Source organism: Rosa chinensis, chromosome 4 (genome assembly GCF_002994745.2).
Source record: "Rosa chinensis cultivar Old Blush chromosome 4, RchiOBHm-V2, whole genome shotgun sequence".
Lineage (NCBI taxonomy): Eukaryota > Viridiplantae > Streptophyta > Magnoliopsida > Rosales > Rosaceae > Rosa > Rosa chinensis.
In genome coordinates this window covers 39,483,227-39,505,986 of record NC_037091.1, presented here as the reverse complement: position 1 = coordinate 39,505,986, position 22,760 = coordinate 39,483,227, and the positions used below count along the sequence as shown (strand labels likewise).

Genomic DNA, 22,760 nt, shown 5'->3' with positions numbered 1-22,760 from the left:
TGAAATTGAAGCTTACATTTTCAGTTCTAAGGCGACTAAATGCTTTTGTCCCTGCACAATGTGTTATCTCCAACTTATCTCTGTTTTTCTTGTTTTTTTCACTTGTTTCCTATATAAAAATCAAATCACAAACTTCACAATCTATAGCAAGTACAACTATAGATGAAAAAAAATTACTAATTGGCCTTAAAAAATAAACATTGAAAGAATTCTAACCAGCCACTTTCCATCTTGCCATAGATTTGCAATCAAATAGTTCCAATCTTCCTCTTCCACATCTTCAGGTCGATTTTCTACAGCTTCCTCTATTGAGTCATATTTCAGAAATTTCTTACGCAAATTATAGCGCCAAGTGGTAAAATATCTCATCATATGTTTCTCAATTGCCTCATCCACATGAGACTCATTGCTCAACTTGAATTTTTCCTAATATCATATGATGATGACATATTAGCAAACAAGGCAGATTTCATGTAATAGACTATAATTTGTTGTACATAATTTAGGTCTAGTATATTTGAAGAAAATGGAATGGTGTACTTACACGGGCATGACGAATTAGCAAAGCAACATCTTCTCTTGAGAGCTCAGACCACTTCTTAATTTGCAATGGAACATTTTTTCGAACAAAGCACCCCATACTAGTAATGTAGAATTGACAATTTGTTCCTACAGCTCTCATAGTATGCTTTGGAATATCAATATCAAGTTGAACACCATCACGCTTCCTCTTGGATAGCTCAAGACATTGAGTCTCACCACGTACTTTCTTGCGAACTGCACCGCCTACATAAATTATCAAACTGATCATATAAAGCAATAATTTAAAATACATTTATACCATTAAATTATCAAAGCTCAGTTGACAAATTATTTTTGTTTTACTTACTAATCATATTATGTACAATTTGTTTCATTACTTACTATTAGTATTAGTGACCTCTTCTACCGTGGGGGAACAAGCAACTTGAGTAGGCTGTGTGGCATTTGCAGTTGAAGTTGATTCTTGTTGAATAGAAGTTGATCCTTGGTTAATAGAAGTTGACCCTTGCTTAACAGAAGCTGATCTTAGCATTCGCATAAGTGGTGATGATTGAACTTGAGGTGGACAATGATGTTTTGGAACATGAGTAGGAATGGAAGTGATAATCTACTCTACTGATGAGTGCAATGGGGCTGCCGGTGCTTGTGCTGGTGTTGTAGGCTTACTTAAAGACTTTGCAAGCTTTGAAATCTTTTGAGTAGATGATCGAATTTGGTGCTGTGGCAGTGCTTTTGTCCGCAATTGATGTAGAAACCTTGGACCTTGTCTACCATTAGCCATAATGATATATATATATATATATATATATATATATATATGCACACAACCTGTCATGAAAAAAAAGAGCTATTAGCATGACGCTAAATCTCTTGAAGTAATTGTTTTAATGCTTACCTTATACAACAAAATAAATATATTTATCCTATGCATTAAACAAACTAATGAACTAGTTTCAAAATGAACTTGGAAGTTAGAATTGAAAACCCAAGCTTTGTATGACATTGACATACATATGATAAAATCATGACAATATAAAATTGTGGAATAGAATATGCATGGATTCTATCACGTAGAGTCATCCTCGATATCATCATAAGACATCAACTCATTATCTTCATCATTAAAGTCGCCATCTTCTGCATCACTATCTTTAGCATTCAAATCAACAACGATCATATCCATGTCATCTCTATGTAATGACGTCTCTCCAACATCAACTTCAACTGAATCGACATACCCATGTGACTCTTGCTGATATGGATCTTCGACCTCCTCTAATGAATCACCCACTTCAGTTTCTTTTTCTGTAAAATCATACATCCCTCTAGGCTGCGACCTTTCTACAACACGCCAATTACTACCATGCTTTGTATCTTTCAAATAGTATACTTGCTGTGTTTGACATGCCAATGCAAATGGATCATTCATATACCATTTTTTGGTAAAATTAACACTTGTAAACTGGTTCTCATCAACTTGAATTCCCCTTCTTGCATTGAGATCCGGCCAATCACATTTGAAAACGATCACTTGATTATTTCCAAGGTATGATAACACAATTATATCTTTCAAAACACCATAAAAGTCGATACTTTTACCACGATGCTCTCCTTTGACTACCACTCCATAGTTTTGAGTTTTTTTATTTGCATCGCGTTTCTGAGTATGAAACCTTATGCCATTGATGATACACCCACTATATCGTGCCACTTCACGTTGAGGTCCACTGGCCAAGTATAGTAAGGATTCAACATCTTCTGTTGAACCCTCAACTTGCATCTGTTGAACCTATATACACAACTTACCAAAATTAGAGTGAGCAATGAAAAATACACAAGTATAGTTTGGAATTATATATGCTAAAATATTCATCACTCACACGTCGCAAAAACCATTTATGAAATTTCTGTTGTTGTTCTTTTTCTATGTTTGGAATATTTTGCCTCTCAAGTTCTGCTTTATGTTCCCTGCATGGAAAACAAAATATTCAGAACTTGGTCAAATTATTGCCTATTAAGAATACACAGATACATTACAGCAGCTCATGTACCTTATATATGGCAGTACTTCATCACAATTATTCAGCACATACCATCGAATCCTTGCAAAGTCAGTTAGGCTAAGAACATCATCAACTGCCCCCTTTAACAACTTAACATTCTGTGTGAAAATAGATAAACCCATTCTTCTCTCACTTACATCATGGTTCCTGTCTACTTGGTTAAACTTTGTCTCAACATCACGAAAGTACATGGAGCAAAATGCAGGCATTCACAATCACAATAACCTTCCGCAATTGATCCTTCAGGGTGGGCTTTGTTTCTGCAATAATCCTTTAAGTTATGCATTTTTCTGCAAAGAAATATAAATATACAATTAATACCAAACTATGTATACATAAAGTAATCCAATTATGTTACAAATAGAGATTAATGAGGTAAAATAAGACAAATTTTCTTATCCAAAACAAATTGAAAATGATGCAGATCTAGTGAAGCAATGAACCAACATTCTCAATAAATTGATAGTTTTTTTAGCACCAGTACAACAAAAGAAACAAGTGCATCAGCACAATAAAGAAAAATATATGCATCAGCACAACCCCAAATATAGAAGCATCAGTACATACCAAAGAAAAAAAAAATTAAATGCACCACCACAACCACAAATATATGCATAAGCACAAACCACAAATATAGAAGCATCAGCACATGCCAAAAAGAAATAAATGCATCCACACAACCACATAAGAAATTAATAGTTTTAAATATTACCTCTCAAATGGAAACATCCATCGATATTGTACTGGTCCAGCAAGTATGGCCTCATAAGCCAAGTGAATTGGCAAATGAGTCATAATGTTGAAAAATGAGGGTGGGAAGTTCAACTCTAACTTGCATAGGAGTACGACAATATCCTTATCCAGCCTTTCCAAAACATCCAATCTCAAAGTCTTGGAAGTCAACTCCTTAAAGAATAAACATAATTTAATAATGACCTCACGAACATCTTTAGACAAGTACCCACGCAAGGCTACAGGAAGAAGTCGCTGCAATATAATGTGGCAATCGTGACTTTTCAAACCATAAATCTTAGAATCAGCAATGTTCACACAATTAGAGATATTTGAAGCCATGCCATCTGGAAGTTTCGTACAACTACAGAACTCACAAAAACCTTTCCTCTCATCTATATTAAAAGTGTAATATGCTGGTCTAAACTTAATCACACCATCAATACATTTGGGGTGTAAATCGGACTTGATGCCCATCTCTTCCATATCAAGACGAGTCTTATATGAGTCCTTCGTCTTACCTTCAGTGTCCATCAATGTACCCAAAATATTATCACAAATATTTTTTTCTATGTGCATTACATCAAGGTTGTGGCGTAGCTTGAGTGTGTGCCAATAGGGTAAGTCAAAGAAAATGCTTCGTTTTGTCCAATTCAAATGATCAGCACAACGCTTCCTCTTCTTCCCCTTTCCAAAACACGGTTGTGAAACATGAGTCAATTGGCAAACCACATCATCCCCTGATAATAAAGCAGGTTTTAATCTCTTCTCAACTTTACTATTAAACTCCAAATTTTTTCTGAATCTGTGATTTTGTGGCAGAAAACGACGGTGATCATAATATATAGTTTTTTGCCAACTGTTCAACCATTGATGAGGTCTCTGGTCATTGCAAGTAGGACACGCCATTTTTCCTTTGGTACTCCATCCAGACAAATTTGCATATGCAGGAAAGTCGTTTATTGTCCACAATAGTGCAGCTCTTAAACGGAAATTGTGTCCAGAACCAGCATCATATGTATCAACCCCAACCTCCCATAATTGCTTCAATTCTTTGATTAATGGTTGTAGAAACACGTCAATGTCATTTCCAGGAGCTCTTGGTCCAGGAATAAGTAATGACATCATGAAGTATGGATCTTTCATGCATTTCCACGGCGGAAGATTGTATGGAACAAGAAAAACAGGCCACATGCTATAAGAGGTACTTAAATTACCAAATGGATTAAAACCATCAGTTGATAATCCAAGCCTAACATTGCGAGAATCCATGGCAAATGACTCATGCTTTAGATCAAAGTCCTTCCACACTTGAGAATCAGCAGGATGCCTCATATACTCATCATCTGGTCGTTTATCCTTGTGCCATTTCATATCTACAGCTGTTTTCTTTGATATAAACAATCTTTGCAGCCTTGGAGTTAAGGGAAAGTATCTCAAGATTTTCTGGGGAATCTTCTTCTTGCCATTGTCAAAAGAGTACCTAGGTTCCTGACATATTGGACACTCCAATTTATCTTCATACTCCTCCCAAAAGAGTACACAATCATTTTTACATGCATGGATCTTGTCATAACTAAGACCCAAGTCTCGTATAATCTTCTTTGATTCATAATGAGATCTAGGACATGTATTTCCATCAGGTAATGCCTCTTTCACTAACTCAAGCAACGCTGAAAAGAACTTGTTGCTACCACGAAAATTATCTTTAAATGAAGCAGCTTTACAGTAAAGGATAATTTAGAGAATTTTCGACAACCAGGATATAATTCTTGCTCTGCATCCCTCATCAATCGTCTAAACTTATTTTCTTCCATAATAGGGACATGTTCTTGAGATTCCCTATCATCATGAGCTTGGAAATCATTTAACATTTCAACTACATCATCAACATCCTCTTCATTTTCAGATTCCAAAATATCATCTTCTAGTTCAAAATCATCATCATTTTCTCCATGATCTGTCCACTTAGTGTAATCCTTAGCCATTCCATTTGCATATAAATGATCCTCAACTTGGTCTGGGCTATATTTACGAAAATTATTGCAATCCATGCACGGACAAGGTATCAAATCAGACCCTGGCTTCATGTGGGCAATTGCGAAATTCATGAATTGTTTCACCCCATTGATATATTCTCTCCTTCCCCTAGTGGGTAACTGAATCCAACTTCTATCCATCAACGATACAGACTAACTCTAGCAAATATTAGAAAAGAGACAGTAAACTAAGTTATAACAACTAAATTTCAACAGAAAGCTATTCAATAAAGGACCATCTTGCTTTGATTATACTAGCCAAGAAGTACTATATATCTATGTTTAAGTATATTTTAATATAAGATAGAGCATATCTATGTTTGATAACCATAAAAAAAGTTTGTAATAAGAAATAACAAAAGAAGTCTTTCCTTCTTAAGACTTCTTTTGTAAATTGGATATTGAGACTTGTTCGCTCCTATTCAGTAGTTGAAAGCTGCACAAATTGGACAAGTTAATGATATTACAGTAATATCTTTTTGTTTTAATGCACTTGATCATACTTCTTGTAGAATAGGGAATAGGAATAGAAAGATATGTTCTAGTCTAGTAAACATAGTACAACACTCAATCATTGTTAAGCGATGTCTATTGCTATAATAGTTGTACATATACGGATTATTGTTTTCCAAGGTACATTATGATAAGGATTTACTGATTTAGTCTCCATTATGAAAGGTGTTTAGTGCTTGACTGCCCATAAATATATACCCTGAGGTCCCTGCTATACCAATCATTGAATCGAGCTATTCAATTAGCTCCATAAGAATCAAAGTCACAACAAGACCCCATATATTGACAGTTCTAGATGTGCTAACAGACAAAAAGAAAGAAGATAATAAGGAAACAAAAAGAGTTCATATCAAAAATACAAAAGTGTTGAAGGAATATCGATTTAGTGTGCCTTATCAAACTAGGAGTAGCAATAGGAGAGAAGGTTCTAGATTTCTCAATCCTACACGGATTGGTATTCCTTGTAACATTAGAACTAGCACTTTGTAATCCCTATATATAGGGCTCCTATTCTTAATAATAAGAACACATCTCTCTCATCAATCTCTCTCAAATACATTATACTTAAACACATTATCAGCACGACTCTAACCACAAAACAGAAAACCAAAACTCATTCACAAAGCAGCCCCTAGCCCGAGCTAGCCGAGCCTTCGCTGCAGCCCGAGCACCCGTGTGCTTGCAACCTTGCACAGAAGCCCCTGCTGCCCCCTCCCTGCAGCCCTGCGTTCCAGCCTGCTGCCACCGAAGCATCCCTGCTGCGCAAACAAGCCAACGCACACCCACTGCATCTTTTTCCCGTTCCTGTGCACATTCGTCTTCTTGCAAGCCTCGAAACGTCTAGTTCGGAAGCTCAGATCGAAAAACTTTCTTCATAAAAGTTGTTCGTCTCTGTCTCTTCCATCCAACCTCCGAATTTCAGCCTTATCGGAGTTATATTGAGATCTGTACACCAATCGAAGTACAAGCTGCTCAGAACAGAATCTGCTCCGAATTTTCAACAAGTAAGTATTCAAAAGAGTAAGTTTTGAAGTTCCTATAATTCGAAATTTAAATATTTCTTCTTTTCTCGGGGACTTGAAAACCTCCCTTCTTCTACATCCCACCTTTCTTATAACGTGGGTTCGATTCTTGAAAAGCGGAATCGTGGGGATTCACGCAATTAACGAACTAAGAGCGTTCGTAAGACTTCGGACTAAGAGCGTCCGTAAGCATCGATTAACGACCATATAAACATCATTGTTTCGGTCTAATCCAATTATTCTTGGAAATCGATTTCTTGGTAGCATAGCTCGGAAATCTTATTTAGTTTTCGTGGAAGCATTGACTCCGAAACTAACTTGTTTTTGTTTCATCTTTCAGGATGTCAAACACAAACAAACTCGATTTTGTTCCATTGGATTATGCAGGCAAAAGGTACTTAATTTGGGTCACTGATGTCGAGATCCACCTCATTGCCCGTGATTTATTGCATACAATCCAAGAGCTTTGTCCTATAGAAACAGCTCCAGACCCTCAAACTGAGAAAGATAATTCCAAGGCACTTGCCTTCATGAAACGTCACATGGATAGTGACCTACAGTTTGAGTTCATAATTGAGGATAGCGCCATAAAGCTTTGGCATGCACTTCGCGAACGATATGGCAATGTTCGTGACTCCATACTTCCGAATACAGAAGCAGAATGGAAACATCTTCGCTTTTCTGAATTTGACACTGTCATGCAATTTTATTCGGAAGCTCTCAGCATCAGAGCAATGATGCGTCTCTGTGGAAAAACAATCACAGAAGACCAATTGATTGAGAAAACCCTCAATACCTTCCCCGTCTATGCTATGAGGTCCTCTGACTTATTCCGGACTCATGTAAATGCAAGACGGATCACAAGTTTCCAACAGCTTATTGCAGCTATGGCCACTGCTGAAAGACATGGCAATGAACTTGTGAAAAGAGAAATTGATAGGCTTCAAGATAGCTATCAAGAGCATCGTCCTATGGCTAGAGAAAGTCGCCATCGACGTCATGATCCATACGATCGAAATGCTCAAGAAGGTAATCGCTCAAGGCGACAATCCCACGACCGTAGGAGGCGTGATTTTGAGGGAAATAGGGTTGGAAACCATGGAGCCAACGTTGGCCATGGGCACCACTTTCCAACGCCACCAGTCCTAGGGACTATGCATATTGCGCCAATGCGCCTCAATCAAGGGAGAATCCTCTTTATGGTGTCTATTTCTGATATGGAACGTCTGATCAATGGACCTGAATTTGCAATGTACCTACGAAGGTAGTCGCATTATGGTGATCCAGACATCGAGTTCACAAAGACTTTAAATCTGGCGATGAAGACAACATGCCGCAGATTTTTATTTAGAATAGTCTTTTATTTTTCCAAGAATTATGTCATGGAAATTATGCCTTAAATCAATAAAATGACTTATTGTATTAACTCTTTCCCTCTAGGCGTACTCAAGAGAAATTACCGAACGGATAGAGTGACTACGATTTGTCTACGATTTGATTTTTATATTGGATCAGATTATGGTCACGAAACTTTGGTGTCATCATTGGATATTATTAATAAAGTATCGATTTATTTTATCTCATGTCGTAGACATGTTTTTCGAACTTTATTATTTTAAAGATATAAGAGCCAATGGTTTTCATGCGGAAACGCATTGTGAGAATGGACAAGAGTTCCTTTGCATCACCTCTAATGACTACGGAAATAAACGAGTATTAGAGAAACTTATGTGTCGATCTAGTGGGTTGTATGCAACCACTATTCGAATCATTGAATCCAACCATGTCATGAGAGATGATTTATGGGATTCCGACACATATAGGCTTTGGCACGACCGTTTGGGACACCCAGGTCGTGACATGATGATCCGTATCTTAAAGACTTCACACGGACATCCCTTTTTCAGAACAAAAGGAAGTAAAACTCGAAATTTGGATCAAGGAGGAGCACCTGCGCCTCACGGTGCCTTTCCCCCTCAAGTCCGGCCATCCCCGGTCGGCGCCGCCATCCCCCTGCGGCCCAAGGGTGGCTTTGACGCCACCCCTGCTCCCTTGACTCCCATTTTTACTTCTAAGGTCCATTGTGACTTCATGGCTCAACCAAAATCCTCATTGGTTGTTTCCAAAGCCCATCATTCGTTCTGCAAAGCCTGCTCTTTAGCAAAGTTAGGATCGAGACCATCCTATGCAAAGGACACCAAAGAAAATATACCATTCTTGCAAAGAATCCAAGGTGATATTTGTGGACCTATTCAACCACCATGCGGACCATTTAGATATTTTATGGTATTGGTTGATGCATCGACACGCTGGTCACATGTCATGCTATTGTCCACAAGGAACGCTGCATTTGCTAAACTCCTAGCACAAATAATTAAGTTACGGGCTCACCACCCTGATCATCCCATTAAGTCTATAAGATTAGACAGTGCTGGGGCGTTTACATCAAAGACTTTTGATGATTATTGCATGTCCATTGGGATTGATGTTGAACATCCTGTTCCTCATGTTCATACCCAAAATGGTCTCGCAGAAGCCACCATTAAACGACTACAAATGGTTGCTCGAGCATTGGTGATGCGCACCAATCTCCCTATTTCTGCTTGGGGCTATGCAATATTGCATGCAGCTGTGCTTATTCGTCTGAGGCCCACTGCCACTCGACCCTTCTCTGCGTCCCAGATGGTTACTGGGTATGAGCCTGATGTCTCACACTTACGCATATTTGGGTGTGCAGTCTATGTGCCTATTGCGCCGCCACAGCGCACCAAAATGGGTCCTCAAAGACGATTAGGCCTTTATGTTGGATATAATTCTCCAACGATTATCCGCTACATAGAACCCTTAACAGGCGATCTCTTTACTGCTAGATTTGCGGATTGTCACTTCGATGAGACAGTCTTCCCGTCGTTAGGGGGAGATAAGAACATCAATGTTCAACAGGAACGACAGGAATTGTTGTGGTCTGTCCCCACTCTGTCTCATCTTGATCCCCGAACCGCACAGTCAGAAATTGAAGTGCGGAGAATTCTCGATCTTCAGAACGTAGCAGATTCGATGCCTGATGCGTTTTCTGATATCGCTAAAGTGACGAGATCACACATACCTGCTGCAAACGTGCCTGCAAGGATTGATGTCCCTAAAAGTAGAGGACATGACGCCAACTCAAGAATGCATGAGCATGGCGCCAACGTCCCATCTCTCAATGATGGTGACGTTGTGGCTAGGCCCACGGCTCCCGCCAAGAAGCGCGGGAGGCCCATAGGTTCGATGGATTCTCGCCCAAGAAAGAAAGCGAGTTCGGCACAAAATAATCCATTAATCATCGATGTAAATAATCCATCTCATGAGAATATTCCGGATTATGGTTATGTCCAAGAGACATCATTGGGGGACGCTCCAATGTCAGAACCAACTCCAGAGAATAGAGAGATCTCCATAAATTACACTAGTGTACATGAGATGATGGATAGAAATTCTATGGCGATTGATGATGCATTTGCATATCATATTGCAAAAGGAATTATAGAATATGATGATATCGAACCTCGCTCTGTTGAAGAATGTCAACAAAGAGCGGATTGGCCTAAATGGAAAGATGCAATCCAGGTTGAATTGGATTCACTAACAAAGAGACAGGTATTTGGGCCTGTAACGCAGACACCCCCAAGTGTAAAGCCTGTTGGCCATAAATGGGTCTTTGTTAGAAAGCGTAATGAGAAAAACGAGGTTGTTAGATACAAAGCCCGCCTTGTGGCGCAAGGTTTCTCACAACGCCCTGGAATTGACTACGAGGAGACATATTCTCCCATAATGGACGTTATAACGTTCCGCTACCTTGTCAGTTTGGTAGTTTCCGAAAAACTTGACATGCAGCTTATGGATGTGGTTACAGCATATCTCTATGGGGATCTAGATTCAGAGATATATATGAAGGTTCCAGATGGACTTCAATTACCCAAATCAAGTGGCTCTAAACCACGGAGCGCGTTTTCAATAAGATTAAAACGCTCACTATATGGATTAAAACAATCCGGACGGATGTGGTATAACCGTCTAAGTGACTACTTGGTTGGGAAGGGATATATTAACAATGAAATATGCCCATGCGTGTTCATTAAAAGAACAAGTTCCGGATTTGCAATCGTAGCAGTTTATGTCGATGACATGAACCTAATTGGAACTCTAGATGAGTTGAAGGAAACTGCTAAATACTTGAAATCCGAATTTGAGATGAAAGATCTTGGGAAAACACGGTTTTGTCTCGGTTTAGAACTCGAGCACCGTAGTGATGGAATCTTGATCCATCAGTCTGCATATACTCAGAAAATCCTAAGGCGCTTTAATGAAGATAAAGCAAAGCCTACGAGTACTCCCATGATCGGCCGTAGTCTTGAGCCCGGAAAAGATCCGTTTCGTCCAAGGGATGAGGACGAAGAACCATTAGAGGCCGAGGTGCCCTATTTGAGTGCAATAGGCGCATTATTGTACTTAGCTCAATGCACAAGACCGGATATCTCATTCGCAGTGAACTTGTTAGCTCGACATAGCTCTGCGCCAACACGCCGCCATTGGATTGGTATAAAGACAATCTTTCGATACCTAAGAGGTACGATTGATATGGGCCTTTTCTATCCCTACAGAGAGAAAAGGAATGACGGAAAATTGGGATTGGACCCCAAAAGGCAAAACGCCCCCGTCCATGGAATGGCCGCCGGCCATGTTGCCGCCGCCGACGCCGCCACCGCTCATGGTGGCCGGCGTTCTCCTATCTCCCTCCATCAAAACGACAATGATGTCTTGATGGGTTTTGCTGATGCAGGGTACCTCTCTGACCCTCACAAAGGTCGCTCCCAAACTGGTTATGTCTTTACCATGGGAAGCACTGCGATATCTTGGAGGTCTACAAAACAGACCCTTGTTGCTACTTCCTCAAATCATGCAGAGATTATTGCTCTACATGAAGCTGTACGTGAATGTGTATGGCTAAGGTCTGTAATTCGACACATTCAAGGAAGTTGTGGTTTGAAGTCTACCACAAATGAACCTACATGCATTTATGAGGATAATGCAGCTTGTATTGAACAAATGAAGTTAGGTTTCATCAAGGGCGACAACACCAAGCATATATCGCCTAAGTTCTTTTATAATCAGCAACAACAATCACTTCTAAAGATTGAAGTGAATCAAATCCGATCAGAGGATAATATAGCGGACTTATTCACTAAGTCGTTACCTAAATCCACCTTCGAGAAACATGTGAAGAGCATCGGATTGAGAAAGTTATCCGAACTCCCACGATTATAGCAATCAGGGAGAGATACCGACATCAGGGGGAGTTATGATGTCTACATGTTCGATCTCGAAGAGTGAAGGACGTGTTGTGCTCTTTTTGTCCTTCGACCAGGGTTATTTTTATCCCACAGGGTTTTTGTTACCTGGCAAGGTTTTTAACGAGGCAACGGATGAAGCGTCACCATCAAGTTTGAAGCGGCACAAGGGGGAGTGTTGAAGGAATATCGATTTAGTGTGCCTTATCAAACTAGGAGTAGCAATAGGAGAGAAGGTTCTAGATTTCTCAATCCTACACGGATTGGTATTCCTTGTAACATTAGAACTAGCACTTTGTAATCCCTATATATAGGGCTCCTATTCTCAATAATAAGAACACATCTCTCTCATCAATCTCTCTCAAATACATTATACTTAAACAAAAAGAGATGGCAAAGAGAATTATTTTTACTAAAACAACTTATCGAGCTTTTTTGTTCTCGCAATGCATATCCGAAGCAAAGCACTAGAAGTGGAATTATCTATATCTCACATCCAAGGAAAAATGGTGAACATAGTTTATTTGATCAACATGCCATCAGAGATAGTTTATTGGTTCCTAAGGAGCAGATTTTATGAGTCAATTTGACTCAAAACAAATATTAAAAAAACAAAACCAGAGGTAATTTGAAGTTCAAAACACAATAATGCAAATTGGTGAAAACTTGGAAAAAAAAAAAATACTGTACATGCATCCCACAAAGGACATATTGCATGCAAATATACAAACCTATACAGCTACAAATCTCTTAATAGACATCACCTGATTGACATCAGGTTAATCAAAATCTGATGTTAAAAATATTTTAACATCGCATTCTTTTATTTCTGATTTCTAATATGGCCATAGACATCGGGCCTTCCAGCGTTTGATATTGTTATTCTTTTTTTGAATTGCGGGAACCTCATAATTAAAAAAGCGGAGCGTGCTCCTTTGTTAAAATTACTTCCAACTTCTCACGAAAAAAAAAATTGCCCACGTTCTGAAGACCTGAACTGCAGTCACCCCAATCTCTCCCTTCATTCGGTTACCCCTTCTATCTCTCACTCTCTCTCTCTCTCTCTCTGCAATTATGAAAGGCCAAAAATTTCTCAAAAGACCAAATTCTGGTTACAATTGAATCCAACACAAGCTGCAGCCCGGACTTCGTCCTCCTTGATGATGTAAGCTTCCTCTTCTACTATACCTTTTCTATTGTTAATTTCTTTAATTCATATGAGATTTACTCTCTTTGAAGCTATGCCTTTTTTATTCTGGTTTTCTCAAATCTGTCATTCTTCGATTGCAATTTCTTTCAATTCGGTAGTTAGGCTTTCTTCTTTATATTCATTACATCTGTTGAAATAATAAGGTTTGAATTTTCGTAGTTTCTGCAAGTTTTCTTTGATTTCCCAGGGCCTTTTGAAATTCAGATATACAACATGAGGTGAAGGCGTTCGGTGCGGAAACATCTTTTAATTGGATCCGAACAATCAAAAGCTTTGTCTCACACTTTCAATATCCTATTGGGTCAGATTTTCTCTGTTCTTTGTAGGTTTACTCAGAGGATTATGTATTTGAAATTTTGAATTTACCCCATTCATGATAAAGAGCCTATCTCTTATGGGTCTGAGGAATACCTTTGGTTTTGAACAAATTTCATAGATGACAAGTCAAGACTCTTCTTTTTCTTTTTATTATTTTGATTCTCTTAGTGACCTTTGAAAAGGTTTGCCTTTATCTTTTTCCAGTTTTTTAAATTTATTTCTTGGGCGTCTTTCATACGTCAATTCATTCATTCTACTTATACTAGTGTTGCTTGTGTTTATCTCTTGCAGAGAAGTTGGGACTATTCATCGGATTACTAGTTTACCTTTGAGGAAGAGGTAAAACTTCAATCTAAAAGTAAATCATAAACCAAAGAACCAGTTGGTCACATAGCTTTAATTCTGATCAGTTAGTTAAAGGAAGATAAATATCTTCACTAGTTTTCCTTTTATTACTTGATCAAACATGGTTATAAAGAAATACATGATGCATTATGCTTGTTACTGTACTGCATACACTTACTTGATGACAACACATTTCACCCATAAATAGTTGTTCCTAACAGAGAGATCTCTCCACAAGTTATATATGGATTTGCTGAATCAATAGACGATTTATACCCATAAATTATTATGTTATCTGTAATTTGTATAAGTTTTAAACACTTGCTTCTTAATCATTTTTAATTTAACTAACTTCTTTCTGTGGGTTTAACTAAATAAGGCGATAAGAATTATGCTATGGAGTGAAATTGAGCTTCCTCTAACATACTGAGTTTGAGAACTTTAACAAAAGCATTTTTTTTTGTTTTGTTTCTTGAATTGCTAAGAATGTCCTTGGCAAGGTAGCCTTGATGGTACTTTTGGTCATTAAATATTAGATGTTTGTTTTCCAGCATCTATTCCTAAGCTTATGTGTTTAGACATTATTTTACTTGTTGCATTGGTTTCACGGGATAATGCAAGGAGCGGTTGCTGTTCTGTTGGATTTGCAAGAGGATTTTCTGCTCTGTTTTGTGCAAGGAAGAGCTGTTCTTCTCTCATTCCAAGGGTGCTTATATATTCATGTAACATTTTAATTATATTAATTCTTGGGTACCAACTTGATTTCGATAGCCAAGATATTTAATTTTGATCAATTGAACTTTTATTGCTTCCCATTATGCAAGTTGTTTTTGTTTTTTGTACTAAGAGGTAAGGCCTTATGTCCCCCTCTTTATTGTATCTGTTTTTTTATGCTAATAAATCATATTTCTTATTAATCTCAATTTACTGTTAGTCTCTTTTTAATCTGAGCAATAAGAAGTGCTCTCTTAGTATGTAAATGGTTGTATTAATCTCATCTTGAAGTACAAAAGTTATATTATTTCTACAGTAAAAATTTAAGTTACAAAGGGATGCCAAAAGACTAGATAACAATAGATTTAATTACAGATATTGATGTAAAGATGCATATGTAAACAGAAACTAGTAAATAACTGATGTCAAATTCTTCTTAGACATCAAATATAAGCAAAACACTGATTTGGTTTCAGGATTACACCACTACTACAAAAACTGCATCACACAACGGTGGAAATCTGTTGTGTGATGTGGACCATGTCTGTCGTCTATCTCGATGTTGTGTGATGAGCACACTCACACAACGGTGAAACACCGTTATCTGAATATCATAGACACAACGCATTGCTTATAACCGTTGCACCAATTCTGCACATGCCAATGCCAGAAATTGGATGCGGCGCATTTTCGATGGTGATCAGACAACAGAAGTAAGCACATGCTGTTGTTGGTTAACTTCTCACACAACAGAAAATAACACTCAGACAACAGAAGTAAGTACACGCTGTTGTTGGTTAACTTATCATACAACATAAATATATGGCGACTGTTGTTGGTTGTTCCTTCACACAACAGGTATCATAAGTAACTGTTGTATGTGTGAGGCTCAGTGTTGAATTCTTCACAAGTCATACAACACATTGTTTCTATACCGTTGTGTGATTTAACATTGGACAACTGATACCCATTTATTCTGTTGTGTGAGTACTAATGTGACGACATAATTTTATAGATACTATTGTGTGATTATAAGTGGTTTGTTGTGTGACTGACGACATGCGTATTCATACAACGTAATTTAATTTACTATTGTTCGTTCATTATTGATTATTTACCTGGAATATTTGCACAAAAATAATGCTCTATATATTAAGTACTGAAGTACTCTAATTCAAGCATGTACCAAAAGAGCTAGTATTTATCAATCATCCATACATTCATCTAAGTTAGTATACTGTGAATGTTGCTTTCAAGTTTGGAGAAACAGAAAACCATATTTATAGATACAAAACACCCAATACTCTGTCAAGAATTTGCAACAACAGAAAAACCAATATGTATAATTTAACAATAGCCATCCAACTGCTTCTATTCTAGGTACAAACAGAGAATCAAGCTTGTTGTCCATATTATCCTCACCAGTTGTGAGTTCGCTTTGTAACGCCACGAGTGATAGCTAGCACTGCAATAATTGACTGAAAATAAAGTATATAGTTCCATGTTAGGGCACGAAATGTATAAAAACCTCACTTTAGAGAAACCAAGAAAGACGAATACACTCAACTTTCACAAACGAAAACATTTAAGTACTGGATAAGGGATGAATACAGGATAAGCTAAAGAAAAACGGGCTGCATGCCTCCAACTGCATTTTCTACTTTCACAAACAGACATGAGGAGAACAGGAAACCTCAGACATGCACCTAGAATTACCCTTACGACTAACAAGGCTCATAAGTAGCAAGATGTGCACATTGCGTGATAGGTTTAAACTGTCCTATTATATGAATATGGTGCCATGAACTAATTAAACAAATCCCTAAAATGGTATGTAGCTTCAAACAGGCAGAACAGATACAGCTGCAATATATATTGCAAGCACACAAATTTTAAAGGACTACCAGAAGTTCAGGCAAATTGCACGCTACAACAAACTTGACTGGAACACAAACTTTCCAAACAATCATAATCAACACTATGTTCTAATCCAAAATGCCAGTTTCTATAATATATGCAAAATTCCCTTATATCATTAAGCTTATCCTGAGTTTGAATAGAATATCAACAAAAACTAGATACGCATACAACCACTCTGTAACCTTGGTGGCAAAATTCAAGAACGTGAAGATCGAAGCTATTTGCCAATTCATGAACATGGAACTGTACTTATGAGGAAACGCAAACAACAAAGAAAACTGCTTCTGGAAATCCATCATTACAAAATAATCACAGTTATAAATATACAGGGATATATTTGATTAGAAAACATTACTTAGCAGTTAGCACGTAAAATGAAATGAAGGAAAACTTACTGCTAATGTGCATGCAACATATCTAGGTTTTTCTCTGTAGTCCACCCTCACACAAAGTAAAATAAAAGTTCCAATATACCAGGGGATGCCACCAAGAAAGAACCCCATTATAAACCTTCAGAGACAGTGAAATTGTATTCTGTCAGTTACAGCCAGCCAGAATATGCTAATTGAAATATGCATTCAAAGTCAAATATACAATCGAAGTTCATAATGAATAATCTACGATGTCTTTCATATCAGATATCATGATCCCTTCTTTTTTCTTGGTCTGAAGATATCATACTATCTGATTTAAAAACTAGCACAACTCTTTAAATTGCAACGAACTTGTTTGAAGAAATAACTCTGCTCCTGTAACTCTGTAAGCACAGAGTTATCCATTCGATTAATCTCTTTCAGCTCGAAAGTGATCACTATGATTTGCACAAACAACACAATTCATACCGGAAAACATTTTTGCTTAGTTTGATCCCCAAAACCATCAATCTTAATTCTTTAGGGTTTATTTATACACAAATTTCAGTGCCCTAAAACACAGAATGGCACAAACAAACAATAAAAAGTAAAAAACTGAGAAATAAGAGTGAAAGTGAATCAACTCACAATAACCAAAAGGATATTCAGTCCAAGAGGAGAGAATCTGATCCCTCTTTTGTCAGAACTCATACATACACTAAAGTTCAGCTAAATATACATAAATATATGAATGTAGACAAACAGAACCAAATACCTTGTGAGCCCACGAATATCAGTTTAATTCCTATCTTCTTCTTCTGTTCTTTATGGTATCAGAGCTGTGCATCCATCTAAGGTAAGAAGCTTGATTTACATAATATTGGAATTGAAAGACAACATACTAATTACAATAAATGGATGAAAGTAATGAATCAATCCTCTTAACTTTGTGATCAGATAATGATATGCAGATTAATTGATTAGTCGACTTTCATAGTATGAAATATGAAAAAAAGAACCTGAGTTAGTGTTCCTTGTTAAGAGTAGGATCACTTTGCGTTCTCCATTGCATATAAAATAGGCAGTAGTTTCCAAGTTTCCTCACTCACAAACAGAACCATGCACCTTGTGAAACCTTGTTTACCTTCAAAAGGCATAGGCATCTTCTCACACAGTTCCAGCCAAAACCTCTCAACTAACCAACAAAGTTAAGATGGCAGATGAGGAATACAGTACTGCAGAAAAATAAAAAGAATTGTATGCTTTTGATGACCTGAAAATTGGTGTCAAAGGGCTTTCAGACTCTGAGGTATCCAAGATTCCCAGAATTTTCATCCATCCACCAGAGACTGTAAAGAACAAAGCACCAGAAAATGGTGTCAAACTTCAAATCCCAGTTATTGATCTAAAGACATCGGGAATGAACACAGTCGAGAGGAAACGGTCAATGCAATTAAAGATGCATGTGAAACATGGAGGGATTCATAAGTACGCAGCTCCGAAATATATAGTGGCAAAAAGTAAGATAGTTCTTGTCAAACTAGATACCATTACTAAAACTTCTAACCAAGTTTCAAAATCTGAAAAGCAATAAAAGAACTCCATGACTTCGAATTGCTCAAGTAAGGAAACAAAAGATATTCACATCGTATATACAAAGAAAGTTACTGCGACTTCAAAGATGAGGTAAATAGAAAAATGATATTGGAATCATGGACCAGCAGAAATAGCTCTTACCACTCGAGAATTTTCTCCCCAATGATTGCTTGTCTGAGTTGAGAGAATATCAAACATGGAAGCAAAAGCGAAATAACAAGCTGCAAGAAACAAATAGGTAAGCAACCTTTGGCACACCATAATACCAGAACGCAATTTTAAACACAAAACAGAAGTGTAATTTTGCCTTACCCCATTCAAGAGCTTCCTTCCATGTGCCAGTGAAGCCATAAGAAGACCCAAAGAACGTACTGTAAAAACTTTTGCTATGAGCAGTATTGCAATCTTGATGGTACTGAGATGACAAAGATCGATGATAAAGAAGCTAGCATACCTTCGTTGAACAGCAAATGAGATGATGAGCAGCCAAGACGAATGCCTAAAAGCAACAAGCATTACCAAAACGCAGTGCCAAGATGAACAACCACAAACACTGATTCACAAAATCCAAAGATTGAAGAAGCCCTAAAATTCAAGAATCAATAAATCCCTAAATTCCAATGCTTCAAAGAAGTAATTAAACCCAATTTAGAAAAGACCCACACCAAATTCATGAAGAAACGAAAGAATCTGAGGTCTACCTCATTGATGGACTCGGCGCCGGTGAAACGAAAGAATCTGAGGTCTACCTCATTGATGGACTCCACGTCCTCCTTCCCCACAACGTCGACAACCTCGTCGTCCCTCACCGTCGCCGCCACGTCCCGGCCTTTATCCGCCATGAACTCCTCAATCTTCCCCAAATCGGAGCTCCAAGGCAAAACCATGTCCTTACAGCTAACCATGTAATCGTAAATCTTGACCTCCTTGTTCGCCAGCTTCACCCAATCGCGGCTCGCCATGTAGCCCAAAAGCTTGGAGCTGGGGGCGCCGGACTCAGTGACGAGGACGTAGGGATTGGCGCTGTGGTCGAAAACGTTGTTGTTGTGGATGCGGTCTCCGCGGGACATGAAGACGGGGGCGGAGAGGAGGGGGACGCGGTGGGCCTTGACGGATCTGACCATGGCGGCCTGGTCGGAGGAGGCGGCGTTGGAGTGGAGGATGACGATGCCGCCGAGGGCGGCCATGGAGACTGCCATGTGGGACTCGGTGACTGTGTCCATGGGGGAGGAGACGCAGGGGATGGAGAGGCTATTATGAGGGTTGATAGTTTGTATGTCGAGAGAGGGGGTCGAGAGAGGGTTGATAGTTTGTATTCTGAGGCTATTCTGAGATTTTGTTTTGTTTTCTTCTTTCTTTTGGACACGATGCGGCATGACGATTAAACTTAAAAACATTCTCAAAGTCACTCCCACAACAGAAAGCTCACCATCCGTTGTATGAGTGCTGTACATAAAATCAAAATTTGGAAACACGGAGGGAAACATGCCGCCTACAACATTTTGGCTCAAAATGTTACCGCCTATGTTCCTTCTTCACACAACAGAATAGCTTAAATCTGTTGTCTAATTTCTACAGCTTGCGACATTCAAGTAAGCTTCCTCAAAATTTGGCGCCTAGTTTTCAATCACACAACGAAAATCTTAAGCACCGTTGTGCCTAGTAGCCCAAATTTCAGATTTCAAGAGGCAACCAAGACTCCAGAGTGGAGGGAAATCTGCCGCTAAATTTTCTAAGACTCAGACAACGGAAAATACTTAATTTCGTTGTGTAATGTAGTTATGATAAAAAAGTTATCATTTTGTTGACATTCACACAATATAACATTACTAATACCGTTGTACAATAGACTTTACTTAAACACACAACAGATGATTTCTGTTCCGTTGTGTGATTGGTGTTGTGTGATTAACTTTTTGAAGTAGTGCACATTAGGTGAAAAACTCGCTGATGTTAAAGTAATGTCAGACATCAGAAGTTGGTGCTTAGACATCAATAATTCTAGGTAGTGATGGGTTTGTAGTATATACAGGACATCATTTTCTTGTAAATTTGTGTTGTCTAAATATGATGTAGACATGGGGCAAAAATCGATGTCTAAATGCATGACATTAGACATCACTTAACGAGACATCGGTTGCTTACTGAAATAGACATCAATGTTTAGCTGATGTGTATCAACATTCTTATAATCTGCATGCACTCTAAAGTGTGTCTTGTTACTCAAATGTAGTTTACAACTCTTGAACCTCAAATAATAAAAAGCTGTTGAACACTTTACATTCACTTGTCTTATAGCTTCAAGGGTCAAAATCTTATTAGTTCCTTCAACATATATTAATTCCATTATTTATTTCAATTATATAACCAGCCATTCCTTTCATTCATTTCAATTAGAATAAGAGTACGTTACTACTGGCATGGCAAGTAACATATATATTCAAGTCAAAAGTAAGTAACTTCTAAGTCATCAGTTCATGACAACAATCATAGAAATAAATGATTTATAGATTATTGATGGTAAAAACCTATGTAACTACGTAAAACATGAATCCATCAAATTAAACTACATGTGTTAAGGATTACGTACATGTTTAATTAGAACTTCCAGTTACTTATACAGCTAAACTAAAGTTGAAAAAGCAATAAGATTATAAGTTTACCAAATTTAACAGCAAAAGGAATGATGCCAAACAAGTCCAATGTGTCTAAAGTTTGAACCGAGGGGGAAAGGGACCAATTAAAGGTAACAACATACCATCTCCACGGTTGTTAGTTCGGGCAAGCTTGAAGGTCCTATAGCCAGCATCACCAAGCCTCTTCAGGTACATATTCACAAATTCTTAATTTCCAACCCAGAACTCCTAATTTTACAAAAAATGGTCTATTAAGCACATATAGTTGGACAGAAACTGAAAAGTTTACTTTTTTCAGTTTAGACAGAAATTCAGCACAAAAGACAAAAGGGTACACAAAGATTACCTGGAGACATATAATAGCAGACGATTCATACAATAGCCAATCCAAAATCTTCTGATTCCTACTCACCCAAAATGAGCTGAATTGACTCTCAGGAAGCCCTTGATTCTGTTCCACACCACAAGAACAATGAAAAACTTCATAACACAATCAAAAACAATAAGCAACCTTATTTTTGACTTGAATATATATGTTACTTGCCAGAAATACAAAAGCCAATCCTTCTTATCGTCTCCAGCTGAACCTTGAACCAGAAATATGAAAAGCCCAGCAACCTAATCATTACAAATAAGGAAAATCAAATCAAAACTCAAACAACCATAACCCTAAATTTAAATTGAGTACCGAATTACTTCACGAAACCTCTCTATTCAAACCCCCAAAGTCAATTTGATTGCCAAAAAAAAAACCGAATCGAAAGTCAAATAGCTCAACCCAAAATCACAGACGAAGCCATTTCACACAATTCAAACCAAGGAAGGAGGAGGAGTACCTCGTCTTTAAGCAGGGAGCGGATATGAGTGGAGGAGAAGATGGAAGGTGAAGAACGCAATAGGAGTGGATGAGGAGAAGATGAATATGAGTTAGGTGAAGAACACGAAATAGGGCGCTTATAACTTTGGGAGACCGCTTTGGGAAAATTTGGGAGTAGCGCGCTTATAATTTTGGGAGACCGCCAAGCACCGATTGAAATACATTAAAGATCTAGTTGGTCACTAAGTGCAAGTGTTATTAAAACTTGTAGTGGCCAAACCTAAGTTGGTCACTATTAATTAAACATTTGGTCACTGCAAAATAATAATTAGGCGGGAGTTCTAAAAAATCTGGCGCCAACTATTTTAATGACCAATGCATAATGTTGGTCACTAGTTCTATTCTATTAATGACCAACTATAAGTTGGTCACTATGATTTGGTCATTAATTCCCAGATTTGTTGTAGTGCAGTCAGCCTCCATGCAATCCCAGAGCCATCACCCTCTCGTACTTCCACATCGATGTGATGGTTCGACTTCGACCGGAAGCGAACGTCGATGCCATCACACCAGAATAAAGCCAATCCACTGGATTGCCCCCGGCTGAAC

At 38.0% G+C, this 22,760-nt stretch overlaps 2 protein-coding genes and 1 long non-coding RNA gene across 7 annotated transcripts; 1 reads left to right on the top strand and 2 right to left on the bottom strand.

Annotated features, from left to right (window-relative positions):
• Positions 1-1,609: 1,609 nt before the first annotated feature.
• Positions 1,610-5,392, bottom strand: LOC112199281. Its single transcript, XM_024340319.1, has 6 exons — positions 5,098-5,392; positions 3,319-5,011; positions 2,796-2,877; positions 2,637-2,704; positions 2,424-2,511; positions 1,610-2,332 (listed from the first exon to the last, which is right to left on the bottom strand). Exons 1-6 carry the CDS (start codon positions 5,390-5,392, stop codon positions 1,610-1,612), a joined length of 2,949 nt encoding a protein of 982 aa, XP_024196087.1.
• Positions 5,393-13,256: 7,864 nt separating this feature from the next.
• On the top strand, positions 13,257-14,925 carry LOC121052553. Of its 3 annotated transcripts, none has more exons than XR_005809438.1 (4): positions 13,257-13,407; positions 13,657-13,753; positions 14,062-14,109; positions 14,694-14,925. It is a non-coding gene; the product is annotated as an uncharacterized LOC121052553 (long non-coding RNA). The 3 variants fall into 3 exon arrangements; XR_005809439.1 differs by having other exon boundaries at positions 13,640-13,753; XR_005809437.1 differs by lacking the exon at positions 13,257-13,407 and having other exon boundaries at positions 13,415-13,753.
• A 3,589-nt stretch (positions 14,926-18,514) lies between these two features.
• LOC112198562 (inosine-5'-monophosphate dehydrogenase 2) lies at positions 18,515-19,715 on the bottom strand. 3 transcript variants are annotated; one of them, XR_005810503.1, is made up of 4 exons: positions 19,448-19,715; positions 19,153-19,283; positions 19,011-19,069; positions 18,515-18,919 (listed from the first exon to the last, which is right to left on the bottom strand). XR_005810503.1 is itself a non-coding variant. In XM_040519289.1 (4 exons), the coding sequence occupies exons 1-4, from the start codon at positions 19,450-19,452 to the stop codon at positions 18,813-18,815; spliced, it is 270 nt and encodes an 89-aa protein (XP_040375223.1). In that variant the 5' UTR covers positions 19,453-19,715; the 3' UTR covers positions 18,515-18,812. The 3 variants fall into 3 exon arrangements, 2 of the variants coding, with proteins under 2 accessions (XP_040375223.1, XP_024195486.2); XM_040519289.1 differs by having other exon boundaries at positions 19,153-19,251; XM_024339718.2 differs by having other exon boundaries at positions 19,153-19,197.
• Positions 19,716-22,760: the final 3,045 nt, after the last annotated feature.